This window comes from Mastomys coucha, unplaced genomic scaffold (assembly GCF_008632895.1).
Source record: "Mastomys coucha isolate ucsf_1 unplaced genomic scaffold, UCSF_Mcou_1 pScaffold22, whole genome shotgun sequence".
Lineage (NCBI taxonomy): Eukaryota > Metazoa > Chordata > Mammalia > Rodentia > Muridae > Mastomys > Mastomys coucha.
Window position 1 is genome coordinate 186579030 of NW_022196905.1, and position 14476 is coordinate 186593505.

Below are 14476 nucleotides of genomic sequence, written 5' to 3' on the forward strand. Positions count from 1 at the left end.
GAAATCTTGCTTCTCCTATCTCAGCCTCTCTATTAGTAGTATTATTTATTTCATGTCTTTACACTATATTATGTTTTTTAGAACAGCTTATATATTTCAAAAGTATTTATATACCGAAAAGAAACATAGACTATTAACTAGGGAGGTTGCTTGTAAGAGAACAACAAATAGTGAGACTGAATGCTTTGCTTGACGTTTGTAACTCTTGTATCAAGTTTGAAGAAGAGGACCTTATAAGTTACTCTTTCTCTGAGATGAATGCTTTTCCAAATTATCACAGCTAATGAACCAAATTTTTACCCTCACCTATTGTCTGTGCCACCCTCCAAGCAGAACTATTGTTCATTGAAACAGTTGGTGAATGACTTTATTGGATAGACCATCTTAACATTTCTTAAATGAATGTAACCTGTTCTCTGTGGGCTGAGAATAAAGCCACTCACTCAAGTCAAATAGCTTTGACCTTAACAGGAAGTCTGTATCCAAAACTCGAGCCTACAATTCATTTCTTGGTGCTTAGCTTTTTAAAGATCCTGGACTTAACAGGTGGGAAATCTCAGCCCATTTGGGTCTGACTATGCATTGTATACATATGAATATTCATAGATGAAGACTGTCAGCAGCTTCTACTTACAGCTTTCATTATTCCTCCAGGAATGATTTTTTTGTTTGTTTCGTTTTGTTTTGTTTTGTTTTGTTTTGTTGAGATAAGGTTTCTCTGTGCTCTGGCTGTCCTGGAACTCACTCTGTAGACCAGGCTAGCCTCAAACTCATAGAGATCCACCTGCCTCTGCTTCCCAGAGTGCTGGAATCAAAAGTGTGCACCACCACACACGGCTTCAGAAATGAAATTTTAAAAGCAGTGGGAAACTGCCAATATTTTATTCTTCTTTGCTCCATATACATTTTAACTTACATATGTAAACAAGTATTTTCTCCAATGTAACTTGTTACATACACATCAGAACATGGCTTATCAACTGACTGTATATGATGTTGTTATATTTAATTTTGTTTGATTAGTCATTGGTGCTGGGGGTCAAATCCAGGTCTTGGTAATGCTGTCACTGAACTATCAGAGCCACAGCCCCGGTCCACAAAGTCCTGGCATGTCAACAATGTAATCAGCACCAGTGATAAGATAGTTTAACTTTTCTTTTTGTTGAGCTTAGAACTTGTGTATTTTTGTGCTGTTATATATAGTTTTCGTGTTTCCTAACTGGTTGTTTCTATTATTTGTTTTTATATGTTTATTTTATATCCAAACCCTTATTTATTTTTCTGTTTACACATTCTCTCTCTTTCTCTTTCTCTCTCTGTCACTCTCTCTCTCATACACACACACACACACACTTTGTGCAAGTTCTATCTCACTTGTTCCTAAACTCTTCTTTTTTTTTCTTTTGGTTTTTTGAAACAGGGCTTCTCTGTGTAGCCCTGGCTGTCCTGGAACTCACTCTGTAGACCTGGCTGGCCTCAAACTGGGAAATCCTCCTGCCTCTACCTCTCAAGTGCTGGGATTAAAAGCATGCACCACCACTGCCCGGCTTGTTCCCAAACTCTTAATCATAGAGCCATATTGGCTTTAATTTTTCTTCAGTGTGAGCTAATACACATTTTAATCTGTTTTCTGGCTGATTGTAATGTAAGCACATGCATGCTTGTATGCTTGTGCACACACAAACACACATGCATGTAGTTATTTCTGTGGCTGGTATATGAACAAACAAGGTCCATTGTTTGGCATGACTATTAAAATATATATATATATATGTTTTATTACTGGACTCCAGGAGCTGCATGAATAAACTTAAGACAGTAAAATACTATTCAGAGGTGTAGACTATAAAATGGAACTCTAGAATTCAAAGCAAATTGTTAATAAGTCTTACTAAATTTCAAGATCTATCATCTATTTCAGTGGGAGATAGTAGCATTGTTCTCTTTAGACACTATATCCAAGTAAATCAAGGAAGAATAGAGGAGATGATGAAGTATTGTTGCTTGTTCTGTCTCCAGCAACAATAAGGAAAGGAGGACGGATAGAGAGAAATAGTTTTGTCCAGCAGAGGGGGTGCTCACTTTCATATTGACTCTGTTACATCAAGACTGTTTCCAAAATAATGACCAAGGTTTTAAGTCCTGAATTTTAAAATTTCCTTGTTAAAGGATGGATAGATGGATGGGTGGGTGGCTGGGTTTCTTTGTTACCATTTGAACATGATATGTTTCCTTTCTTCCTCAGAGAGACAAAAATAGACTTAGCAAGAGAGTGCTCAGTAAGGATACTGGTGTATTGTTTCATTTTAGCATCTAGTGAGCTTTTTCACTTTTCTAATTGTGTGTCGGGATTTTCCCCTCAGATAAAGAGCAGGGGTGTGCTTTCAGCAGTACTAGGGATGAAATAAGGCTCCCAAGTGGTCATGAGCAGTCTACAACTTAAGGGAATTTTTTTTTTCATTTTGCTTTTTAAGGTCTCTCACTCTGTCTCTGTCTGTCTGTCTCTCATCCCCTCTCCCCCCATCCCTGCCCCGTGTGTGTAAGAGTTTTAAATCCAAAGAATTTGATTTTTCCACTTCTGAATTTCCTATTAACATTTATTTTAAAAACTACAGTGTTTAATAAACTTAAAAGTTTCAGATCTGCAGGGCAGTGGTGACACATGCCTTTAATCCCAGCACTTGGGAGGCAGAGTCAGGCAGATTTCTGAGTTCGAGGCTAGCCTGGTCTACAGAGTGAGTTCCAGGACAGCCAGGGCTACACAGAGAAACCCTGTCTCGAAAAAACCAAAAAACAACAACAAAAAAAGTTTCAGATCTTAAAAAGAACCAATGAAAACTCTGAATTTGCTGGATGACCAGAACCTTACACTAAGATCTTAAGATAACTTATAGTTCATTTACTGTTATTTTCCTCCTCCTGAGGTTATAATCCTTCTGTGACAGACAAAGCTGACTGTAACTCAGTAGACCTCCAGCTGAGGAAATGTGAGAGGCCCTTGTTTCTAGTTTCCCAGCTTTTGGATACTTGTTACTTGTTCTTTTTTTTTTTTTTCCACAAAGTTGATTTATTTACAAATAACAGTGATTCTAGATTCAATCTACAAGACGTTTGTTTATTAGATGCCAAAGAGAAATGTAGTACGGGAGTCTTAGTATTGTTTTAAATCTAGGCTGTTATGGGCCCCAGAGGTGGCACACACCTGTCTTCCCAGCACTTGGGAGGTAGAGGTAGGAGGATCAGGGATTCAAGGCTTACCTAGGCTACATAGCAAGTACAGGGAAAGCCTGGACTACATGTGACCCTGTCTCAAAACAAACTGTATAAATAAATAAATAAATAAATAAATAAATAAATAAATAACATTAAAAGCAAAAAAAAAAAAAAAACCTTTCAAAAACCAAATCTATGCTCTTACCTTAAATTTCTACAAAGCATTTTCAACTTGGCTATTTTTCTCATTGTCAGGAATTTCCAAATGTCATTTTTAAAATCTTTTGGGATATTAAAATAGTATCTTTATAAGCTTTTTTGGTTCATTTCTATGTACAGAATTATGGAGAACTACCCCTTATTTTTAATTCTTTTTGTGTACCATGTAAGATTATTTTTTCATAATTGGTAACAAAATGAAAATTCCTATCAATATTTTAGAACATTATGAAACTGAAACAAAATATTACTTTGGGCAAGGTTTTGTGGGTATATATCTCAAGACCCAAATATATAGTTATATAAATGACTCAATGACATTTAAATTCATGACATTAAGTGTGAACAATGAACCTTTTTTCAGCCATACCTATTTATTAGGACTTTACCACGGGTTCCTGCAGCACTCACTCAGTTCAGTCATTGCCTTACCCATTCTTTCAGAAATGAGAATCGTACAATGAATTAGTTCCCTCTCCTCCAGGTGGACTAACATCCCTGTACTCCCAGCTCTCAGGACTCATGCTCAAGACCAGTGTGGGCTATACGAATTTGAGGTCAGCTGACCTATACAGACAGGGATAGCCTATCTCAAAAATCCAAAAGAGAAATCAGTGACAAGGAATTTAAATCATGGGACTGTCAAAACATTTAAAAACTCAAAGTGATCTCTGAAGGGAAAGTAGTAATACGATGACTTAAAGGGCTTCCTAGATGTTACAATTTTGAACGGTACTAAGTGATAGAACAATTTAATATGTTGAGGGATTCTACAGACTGGAAAGATAAATACATGCTAGATTCAGAGGAGCCTAACTGGTATGCTGAGTTTGAATTTCATCCAGTATTGAAACATTTCAAGTAGGGGAATAAAATGGTCAGATTTGAATTTCATTAGGCCACACAGACAGGAAAACAGTGAGAAAGATAGTGGAGGCACAGAGGAGTCACTGCAGTCACTGGGGCTTAGGAGGGCCAGAAATGAAATCCAAGTTTATAGCTGGTCCTCACAGTGGTCCTCAATCAGTCAGGAGCAGTAACACAAAACTAAGGGTGTTTCAGAAGTAATCTTAACTCTTCCCTCTGACCTTCAGAAATAGCATTAGTATTCATCTCTGAGTCATCTGTATCTGAGAGACTCCATGAATAAGGAATAAAACATGGGTAGTTATTAAGGGAGAACCCTACTATTTAAAGTATGGTCCTTTAAAGGTGTTTGTGACCTCTCTATGGAAGGAGACCCACTGCTGGGCATATGAGCAGTGAGGCTCTGGAATTAAGTCTGGCTATGAGAATGTTCAGAATACATCAATCTGTTTGAATATTTGAAGTATGATCAGACTCACCTCCTGGGATTCAGCCAGGGAAAACGTATTGTTAATTAGAGGACTCAGGAGAAAGTCCAGCAAAACATTACTTAAGTAATGTTTGAACTTTTAAAAGTTACATACAGAAAAAAGTACTCCACAAAAAAAGCCAGAAAGGACTCCCAATGGTAGGAAGCAGTGTGAGGAAGGGGATGCAAAGTGCCAAGTGGAAGGATGGTCAACATAATCACTGTCTCACAGGTCAATTAATAGACAGGAGTCCATTCGATCTGGCAATCCTGATTGATGTCAGAGTAAAGCTAATTAGTAGAGATTATTTCCAATTAAAGTATACCATCATACAAAAGGTATTTTATTTGGGGAAATCAATTTCTAATTATGGCAAATTTTACTTTCAGAAATAAATCCACAGACTATTGCATTATAATACACTTAAAGAATGGCATGCTGAGCAAGGAATGTTGTTATTCTTTGTAAGAGTTCCTTCCCAGGGCTCTGCTTTTTGGAGGGATTTCAGCCACCATGTCATCAACAGCAACGTGTTCTAGCCCTTTTCTTTAATTACCTCTTCACAGCGCGCATTCAACTGATCCTTCCACCCACACTCACTTAATTTAAGCTCTCAGCAACTCTTTGAGGCGTTCTCTTTCCAGTTTCTATTAACTTTTGGTTAATCGCTGCTCTCATCTGCTCAACTTTGTTCATCTCGCTAACCACCATCACCATGGGCAAGTGCCACCCCTTCCCAGCGATGAAATGACCCTTGTGCTGACAGCCATTGCCTACCACACTCTTCAGCTGCTCAGACTTAGACTACTTGTTACTTTTTAATGACCTTTGACCTGTGGTCGTTGCTGTCCGTTAGGTCTCCAGAACTTTCTTAGCTTGCATACCTGAAACCTGGTAGACAGGGAGTGGACTATAATTTCACATATAACACCCATACACACATACATACACACACAAATGCACAAATGTTAACTGTTAGGTATGTTGATTAGAACAATTGTGTTCATTTTATAATGTATATATATATATATATATATATATATATAACAAAAGAAGATTCTTTGCCTTAGATATAATTTAAAAGTACAACTTTCTCCCCCAAAATTTTGGATAAATTATTTTAAAATTCATTCTTGGAGTCTCATTTAAATGGCAATGATTTTGTAAATCATAATTTGGAATTTAAAGAACCATCTGTCATTTTGATCTATTAAACAGTAGTAATGTTTTTTTCATTTTGTACAGAACAGTAGAAAAAATATAAAATACTGCTAGTTTACATATGATTTATAACCTAGTCTGAAAATGATATACTTTTATATGTCGCACAATTAGAAAATTATACAAAGCAATGTTACTGGTAACAAAATCCTTACTTCATTAGATTTTAAGCAGTGTTATGGGTACTATATTTTATTTCATTTTTATTCTGGCCCTAACATGTTTACTAAATAATTAGCTAAGAAGCAGTACCTATACTATGATATAAACCTAATATATGTAATTGTTAGCATGTAATCATGTATTCAGTATGTAATGATTAAATTAGCATAAGTAGTGTTTCCATCTCCTTCAAGATATGTCTTTGTATTCTAGACCTTCAAACGTCTCTCTTCCTGTTCTTTAAAAAATACTCAATAAATTTTTCTTATTTTTGGTTGTGAGCCTAGCCTTTACCCATTGAGCCAGATCTCTAGTAGCCCATACTTAGTAATTTTTATAAATGATAGTCTTTCTACTATTGATACAGAGCACTAAAGCATATGCTGCTGCCTAAGTTAATTTCAGTGCCTGGTAACTGACTCCCACTGCTTCTGGGTCCAGTACCTTCCAGTCTTTTCATGCTTATATCTTTTGTCACTTTGTGACACTTGTTACAGTGTTACAAAGTTCTGTGTATTTGGACAGTTGCATTGAATCCTTTCTCTTTCCCTGAGTGTCAGCATACTTGGCATACCCATCAGGGTATAGATTGAGTTGTGGTTTTGTGGGGTTTTCCTTATTAGAAAATCATTTTAAATTTTAATATTCATCATATTATTTTAGTGTTTTACCTCTCACAAATAAGCACTGCAATTTTTAAAAAATTTAAAGAGGAAAGGTGTGTACCCAACTAGATAAATTCATAAAATCAGGAATTTTATTATTCCACTCATTATGCCCATCCATTGGCGTAATGAATTCTCCAACTCTCCTGGCTTCAGGTTCTTTGTGTACACTAAACTGAGAGGTTAACAACTCTTGTCACTGCCTCAGGACCCAGCCTGAGCTATGTATGTAAATATATGACCAATATTGTCGTCCTACCAGGAAAAAATACACATATACACATACACATATAATTTTATCAGATTAATTGAAAATGTCGAGATTTCTGTTGCATATAGTTTAATGAGTAGTTATTCAGATAATCAGAGAAATCAACAAATAATATCTTTGTCTAATAAAATATATTAAAAATATGATACCTAGGATTTTTGTGCAGTTACAAGTAGGGGAGATCATCATTTTAGAAAAATTTGGCACCTACATTTTACAGCTCCTCTGTCTACAAAGAAAGATGGTATGTCACTTTAGAAAGAGTATAGGTAGACATGACTGTCAGGTGGAACTCTGAGCTCAACAAAAACTCATTCTAGCTGCTAAGACTTCCCTAGGCAGTGGCTGCTGCTCCAGCTTTAAAAGGAAAAGCAGAGGACCTGTCTGTCTCCCTGCCTGGGAGCTACAGAGCTCTCCTAGGGCGGGCTACTTCATGTGATGTGAACCTTGCTTGTCGCCAAGCTTGGGTTTCTACCATAAAGAAAACTTGTCTTTTGTATTCTTGAAGCTGATTTTTTTAAATGTGAATTTTACTGCATATCAGCATACTCTTCAGATAAAAATAAGTTTGTACCAGAAAGAAAAATGTATCTTTTAAGAAAATAATATGTGAATCAATTCCAGGAGGTATTTGGTCTTCCTCAGGGTTCCTTTCTCAAAGATTTCCGAAAATCAAAAGCTTTTAAACTCTGAGCTAAGAAAGAATAAATGGGACTGGAGAGATGGCTCAGCAGTTAAGAGCACTGACTGCTCTTCCAGAGGTCCTGAGTTCAAATCCCAGCAACCACATGGTGGCTCACAACCATCTGTAACGCGATCTGACACCCTATTCTGGAGTGTCTGAGGAAAGCTACAATGTACTCATACATATAAAAATAAATACATAATTCTTTTTTAAAAAGAAAGGAAAGAAAAAAGAATAAATGGAGCTGAAAGGCTGGCTTGCTGGAGCACGTCAGGTGGCCTCGCTGACACTATTCAGTACATGGCATGCATATATACTCCAGGCATGCACATGTACATATATTGTAAATCTTTTAAAAATAAAAATAGAAGTATTTGTAATTAGACTCAGCCATATTACTACAGAGAGCACCTTCCTGGTGACTGTGCTATCTGCTCTGTTGATGTGTGTGTCCTCTAAAGGCCTAGTAACCTGTCTTCCAGCTTCTTAGCACCTAAAACAAGTGTTTCCATAGGAAATTTTATCTGGAATCTTAAGCATGCAAAGGAAAAGCACAGAAAAGCATTGGGCAGTAGAACTGAGAGTGGGGCTTGAGACCACCTTTCCTCTGTATTCTATGTGAACTGTGACTGCAGCTAGCTACTGCTCTCGAAAGCATACAGGGAGAATTTGTCCTAACTTTGTTAAGTTGGTGATGGTCCCAATGGTTTACATTGGATTATTAGCATTATATACCTCCTCTGTATGTCCTGTGGATGAGGAAGCTGAGTTTATTATATTTCAACTTACAGTCCCTTTTCAAAGACTAACTTGTCACATCTGTTGTGAGCTGCATGCAAGTTATCTTTTGGCTGCTGTGACAATATCTGAGATGAACAATTTAAGAGCTGAAAGGTTTATTTTGGCTCCAGGATTCAGTGTATGACTAGCTCCACTGCATTTGGACTTGCGGCAAAGCAGAAACCTGTTAGTAGGAGGGTACCGTAGAGGAAAGTTGCTTATCTCATGACGGTGAGGGGGCAGAGAGACAGAAGAGGCTAGGGACAAGACAGATCCTGTAAGGCATGGTCATAGCAACCCACCTATTCATGAAGAGCCAGTCTCCAGGTTTCCATTGCTTTCTAGTAGTCTCAGTTTTAATCCATCAGTGGTTTAGTCTCTTGTGAGATCAGAGCCCAGCCAATTTTCTATAGTGCCACAGACTGGGGACCAAGCCTCTAAGGGAAACACACCAAACTGTAGAAGTTATTTAATCATAGTGGTATGATTAATGGAGTGTTAGGGAAAACCATTTGAGTTTTTCTGAAAGTGTATTATTGAGTTTTAATTATTTTTTTGCGATTATAATATCACATCATTTTCTCCTTCCCATTTGACCCTTTAAACTCATCCCTATAACCCTCCTCTTTCAAATTAATGGCCACTTGTTTCATTATTGTTACACATATATGTAAATACATATATATTCTTAAATATTACCTTCTGAGTCTGTAAACTGTTCTGTGTATGTATGTTTTCAGGGCTTACCATTTGTACTGGATAACCAATTGTGCACTTCCCAGGAGAACACTACTTTGCCCATGCTCAGCTGCCCTTAGTTGCCTGCACGTTTGTGTAGGGTAAGACCTCAAGGGCTTTTCCCTGTCCACATTGGTATGTTCATTATTGTTGTTGTTTGGCTCATGTTGTTAAATGTACAGCTTTGACATTGAGAGGCGGAGTCTCACAGCAAAGTCTCTGCTCTTCTGGCTTTACAGTCTTTCCAACCCATCTTCAGCAATGTTCCCTGAGCCTTGAGTGGTTTTGTAGGTGTATCCGTTAGGACTGGACTCCACAGCTTGCTTTCTGAATGGTTATGGTTTTACGAAATGGTCTCCTCCACTGCAAAGTAGAGTCTCCTTGTTGAGGGGAGAAGATTACACTGACTGTGGGTATATGGGAAGATATTTAGAATAGAGTTAGAATGGGTGTAGGTTCTTCCTCAACCCAGGGAAGAGAAATTTCTTACACTGTTTTCCCTTAGTGCATTTCTGGTTGTAGAATCTTTTAAGTTTTTAGAAATCATTGGTATTTATCTAGTATTAATTTTGATATTTTGTATGAAGGCTTTATTGAAACGTCTTGAAGCTGTGAAGCCAACAGTTGGCATGAAACGCTCTGAACAGCTGATGGACTACCATCGAAATATGAGTTACCTCAATCCTTCACCGTCCATCCGACGAGTGAGATCTACTCTTGGCCATTACAGCCCACTGAGTAAGAATATCAAAAGCTTTTTTTATTTAGTTGTTGTCTCCTTTATCTTTTCTAAAACTAAAAAGTGTAGTATATGTTCTTACGATAGAGATTTAAAATGCTAACGTTTAGAGTGCATTACATTCTCACTGGCACATTTTTGCATTTCACTCAGTTTCATACTTCATGTGCGTGTATGTACAGAATGTAATGGTGGCATAGAGAGAAAACCAAAGGATAAACGAGTGAAAATAACAGTATTTCCTCAGACACTGCAGGAGTGCCTTTTAGTTTCAGTATGTGTGTTTAAAGAATACATTGCTAGGCTACTTGGATGTGGCTGAAACATTCTCTCTAGCCAATTGTAGACATTTGCTAATAACTTGTAACCCTTAAAAAATTAACAAACTAAATATGTAATTCTTTTTAATACTTAATATGTGATGCTTAAAGACTTAGCTACTTCTCTACTAGAAATGCAGGAATTTAATGCCAGGGTATACAGCATACAGAAAGTCAGACACAGAAGCTGATGGATTCTAAACTTTTTTTTTTAAACTGTAAGCCATCGCTAAAGAAAATTGGAAGCTCTAGTAGGGCTGTAATTTGTCAGTGCTCATGTGACTTAGTTATTGACTGGTCATCTCACTTTAAAACATGGTATTTATAGTGACTTAAGATATAGTCTTGTTCTGGTAACTGATATTTAGTACCATGCCCTGAACATAGCAAAATATTTGTTAAGTAAACATATAAATGGTTATGCCAGATGTTTCACTTGCCTCACTTTAGTTGCTTTAAGCTCCACAGGGGATTCTAAAGCACAGGTCAATTGAGAATCATTTCATTAGAATATTAGACCCATCTGTGATGAGGAAGGAAAACCAGTATGGACTTAAAATTAGGAAATGAACTTTATCAGATGAGGGCCTATGTACTAGATTCAGATATCTGACCACTTTGTGTCTTTTTGTGCTATGTTCAGGAGGAGCTTCCAGGACATCCAGTGCGACCAGTGGTCTCAGTTGTAAGACTGACCGATCAGTGTTGGACACATCCAGTGGCTTTTTGCTAAGACCGAAACCCCCGAATGTTCGTACTGCTTGGTTGTAAAACCTTTTTTTATGATATACATTGTTCATCTGTTCGTCCTATTTTAACAATGTATTTTTCTGTACTACTATAACTATTTGCAAACATCTATAATACTTTTTACAACAATTATACAACAATGAGTATAATTTATTGTTATTCAGTGCAAATTGTTATCAAAAGACACTTTGATGTAAAATCAGTGTTTCATGCAGTGGCATATTTATAGGAGCTATATGTCTATTTAATAGAGAGGTGTTACACATGAATGTTTCTTCAATATAGAAATTGAGTTGTGCTGACAAGGCAGCAGTGGTGATAATCCATGTTGAAACCAAGATGCTCACTATATAGTTCTTAATCTATATGATTGTCAGCTATTGTAAGCATTAAACAAGGAGCTTACCTTATAAACGTAAGCGCCTTGTGCTTCTGTCTGCTTTAGGCTGTCTGTAGCACTTGCTTATGTGAGTGGTACACTCCTTATGAAAAAACTTGGAAATTTGTTTTCATGGAGAAGCAGATTTAGATTTGATGAGAAAGGGGAGGAGCTTGTACTGGTGCAGTTCTTGATTCACCAAAGGTGCTTCTCCTTAAGACTTCGATTATCCATTCCAAAACATCTCAAGCTGTGAATGATAGGGCTCACTTTAGAAGCTTCTGTCTCAGTTTTTATGCAGTCTGGTAAAATACTGTAAAGGATTCTCAGGCAAGAGGTAGGCTTTAACAGCCTCGTGTCTTATGAGTTGTGACTGGTTTGTATCCAGATCATTTGCATAATAAGCAAAAGCAAGTATTTGTTGGATCAGTGAGCAAGGCTCCCAGCTTGAAGAACCAGAAGCATACCTAGGGTATGTTAGAGCAGTGTTTGAAATGATACTGTTAGTGTGTGTGCTGTCATTGTATATTTATTGTATTAATAGAAGACTTAGAGTAAGGAAGAAAGGCTTTAGAGAAACCAAATATAAACAAGAAAGAAACTAACCGCACATTGGTTGAAGCTATTCCCTTGATGTTAGTGAGTTCTCTTGCTTTAGTTTGGCTGAATCCTAGAAGCACCATTCTTATTGGCCTCACATTTGAAGCTCTGTTAATCCTCATGGAATTGCTAGTGACACATAGGTATGAGACAGTTGACTATGAAAAGTAGAATAGTTTCCTGTCAACCTAGAGGCTGTTCTTTTGTAGAACAAAGTGTGTGATATTTCATAGTCATAACCTTTTCATCGCTGGTCTTGTCAGTATGTCTTTAGTAGGTATATGTAAGTTTCATATTCAATGACACATTTTTCTTAAAATATGAATCTTCCCTAGGCACAGAGAGATCTGTCTGGTGTCATGCTCCAGCATTGTAGCATGTTTGCCACACTTGCTTCACCTTCATTAGCAGGGAGGCCGACTACAACAAACACACGCCAGGGCATATGTTGTTGTCTGACTTTAATAGACAGTGTTTCAGATAGAGCAGTGAAGGTAGGAAATGGTGAGACCAAAAAAATGCTGAGCACATATAGCACACACACACACACACCACATACACACACACACATACACACACATGCACAAAATGGATTGGAACACAACATGACTGAGGGTTTTCCTACCGCGTTTGGAGGACTGCAACATCCTTTAACAATTTACTTCCTTGTTCCAGTGAACAAGATTTTATACATGCTTTATATACCCCTTATCTGTACAAACAACGCATTTATTTTGTCTTAGTTTTTAACATTGCACTTTTAATGTTTTTGTAACAACTTAAATTTAAAATGCAGCATTTTGGCATTTGCCCAGTAGTGAATCAATCACTTTAAAGCAGATTTTTGTGGGGAAAGAAATGAGTATATGCAAAAACTTTCATGTTCACAGTGGCATTAGCCTATGAGTACGTTTTATTTGGTCTCTCCACGTTTTGTAGATAAAGCTAGAATTTGATTTTAAATGCTAATTTATGCCTTAGTTTTTACTATTTGAAGAAGTTTATCTAAGTGTTACTAATAACAAAGATTAAACTTCAAGTAAAGGGCAACCATCTTTTTAAAAACAACTTAGCATGTTATGTTATAGGTGCATATAAATGGTGACTGTGTAGAGATGGGTAGGGATTACAAACTTAGAACTCACTGATGTAAGTCAATGTACTGTAAGGTAGGATTTAGGAGACATTTGCATGGAGCAGTCATGAGTACATTAATCTCTGCAACCACACCAACACAAATCTGTAGGGTTAGCACTGTTGCGTAGTTGGCTGGCTGGTCCTTAGCACACACACTTGGAAGATCTGTGTCTGTAGCCAGAGAGCGTGCAGGCCTGCTGGCTAGTAGACAGAGCTGAGAACTGTTTTCATCTCTGTCAAATGTTATCTCCTTTTTCTAGTAAGTTTTTGTGAAGGATTTCAAACTATTAAAATTACTTCTTAAGGAGTAGCTACTACCTCATCCTCCCCTCCTCTTTCAGTCTCCATCCAAAACCGCTCTCACAGCTATTCCAGTTAACACTCTGTGCTTTGCTTGTAAAGTAGCGCCATGCAGTTGTGCTCAACTCAAGTATCAAAAAACAGGATATGCGGCTTTGAAAGGTGATTGTGATAGGTCTGCTTCTCATCTGCAGATACAATGCAGCAACTCCAAAGTATTAAGATTACAGTAAAGCTGAAGATGCACCTTTGCCCTGGTTAGCAACGCAAAACCTGTATCGTCATAAATGCCAAAGTCTTAGTGTGTAAATGTCTGTACACCATCACAGCGAATGAGCTCACTGCTAATGGCTGAGTTGCTTATTTTCATGAATAAAGATTAGCAAGAAACTTTTAAACCATCTTTTTAAAAAATGTTCTAGTTTGTCATATTTTAGGCATGAAGAACTAGCTTGGCCTACTGAAGAAATAAAAGATTTAAAGAGAACCAAGTTTTGATTCTGTTTTGTTCATATTTTTAGAATTAGAATAAAAAATTCTATGTACCCTACAAAACTATTAGTTAGAATGAAGTTAGCAGTTCTATTTTTGAAAATATGATATTTCTTTGGGAAAGTTTGTTGAAAATGACACTCTTGGTCAGCTTTCTTTGAACCACATGACTTGATTCATCTTGTAAAATTGTTACATTGCTACAATACAGTGGACATTGCTTTAGAGCTTGAATGAGTGTTGCTATTGCTGGGTTGTTTTATCTTTAGAGATGGTTTGATGATGCCATGGGGCTGAAGGTAGTAAGTGACCTTCCCAGTCCATAAGCCCCGTAGGCAGGAAGGTCAAGAAGTTGAAGGTCATCCTCAACTACACTGTGAGTCCCAGGCTACCCAATGCTGTATGATGATGGGTCATATCTCAAACAAAAAAGCTGAAGCCACCTGAAGAAGCTGTGGCTCTCACAGA

The 14476-nt window shown here is 37.2% G+C and overlaps 1 protein-coding gene and 1 pseudogene across 4 annotated transcripts in view; one reads left to right on the top strand and one right to left on the bottom strand.

Annotated features, from left to right (window-relative positions):
• The window catches only part of Cfap97 (cilia and flagella associated protein 97), a 48758-nt gene extending 34755 nt beyond the window's left edge, over positions 1-14003 (top strand). For all 4 annotated transcript variants that reach the window (XM_031339716.1, XM_031339714.1, XM_031339715.1 and 1 more), the window contains 2 exons: positions 9879-10029; positions 10994-14003. In XM_031339716.1, the coding sequence (XP_031195576.1) occupies positions 9879-10029; positions 10994-11121 (279 nt within the window). In that variant the 3' untranslated portion in view covers positions 11122-14003. The remainder of the gene's footprint in view (positions 1-9878; positions 10030-10993) is intronic.
• Positions 5193-5480, bottom strand: LOC116069233 (annotated as a pseudogene).
• Positions 14004-14476: the final 473 nt, after the last annotated feature.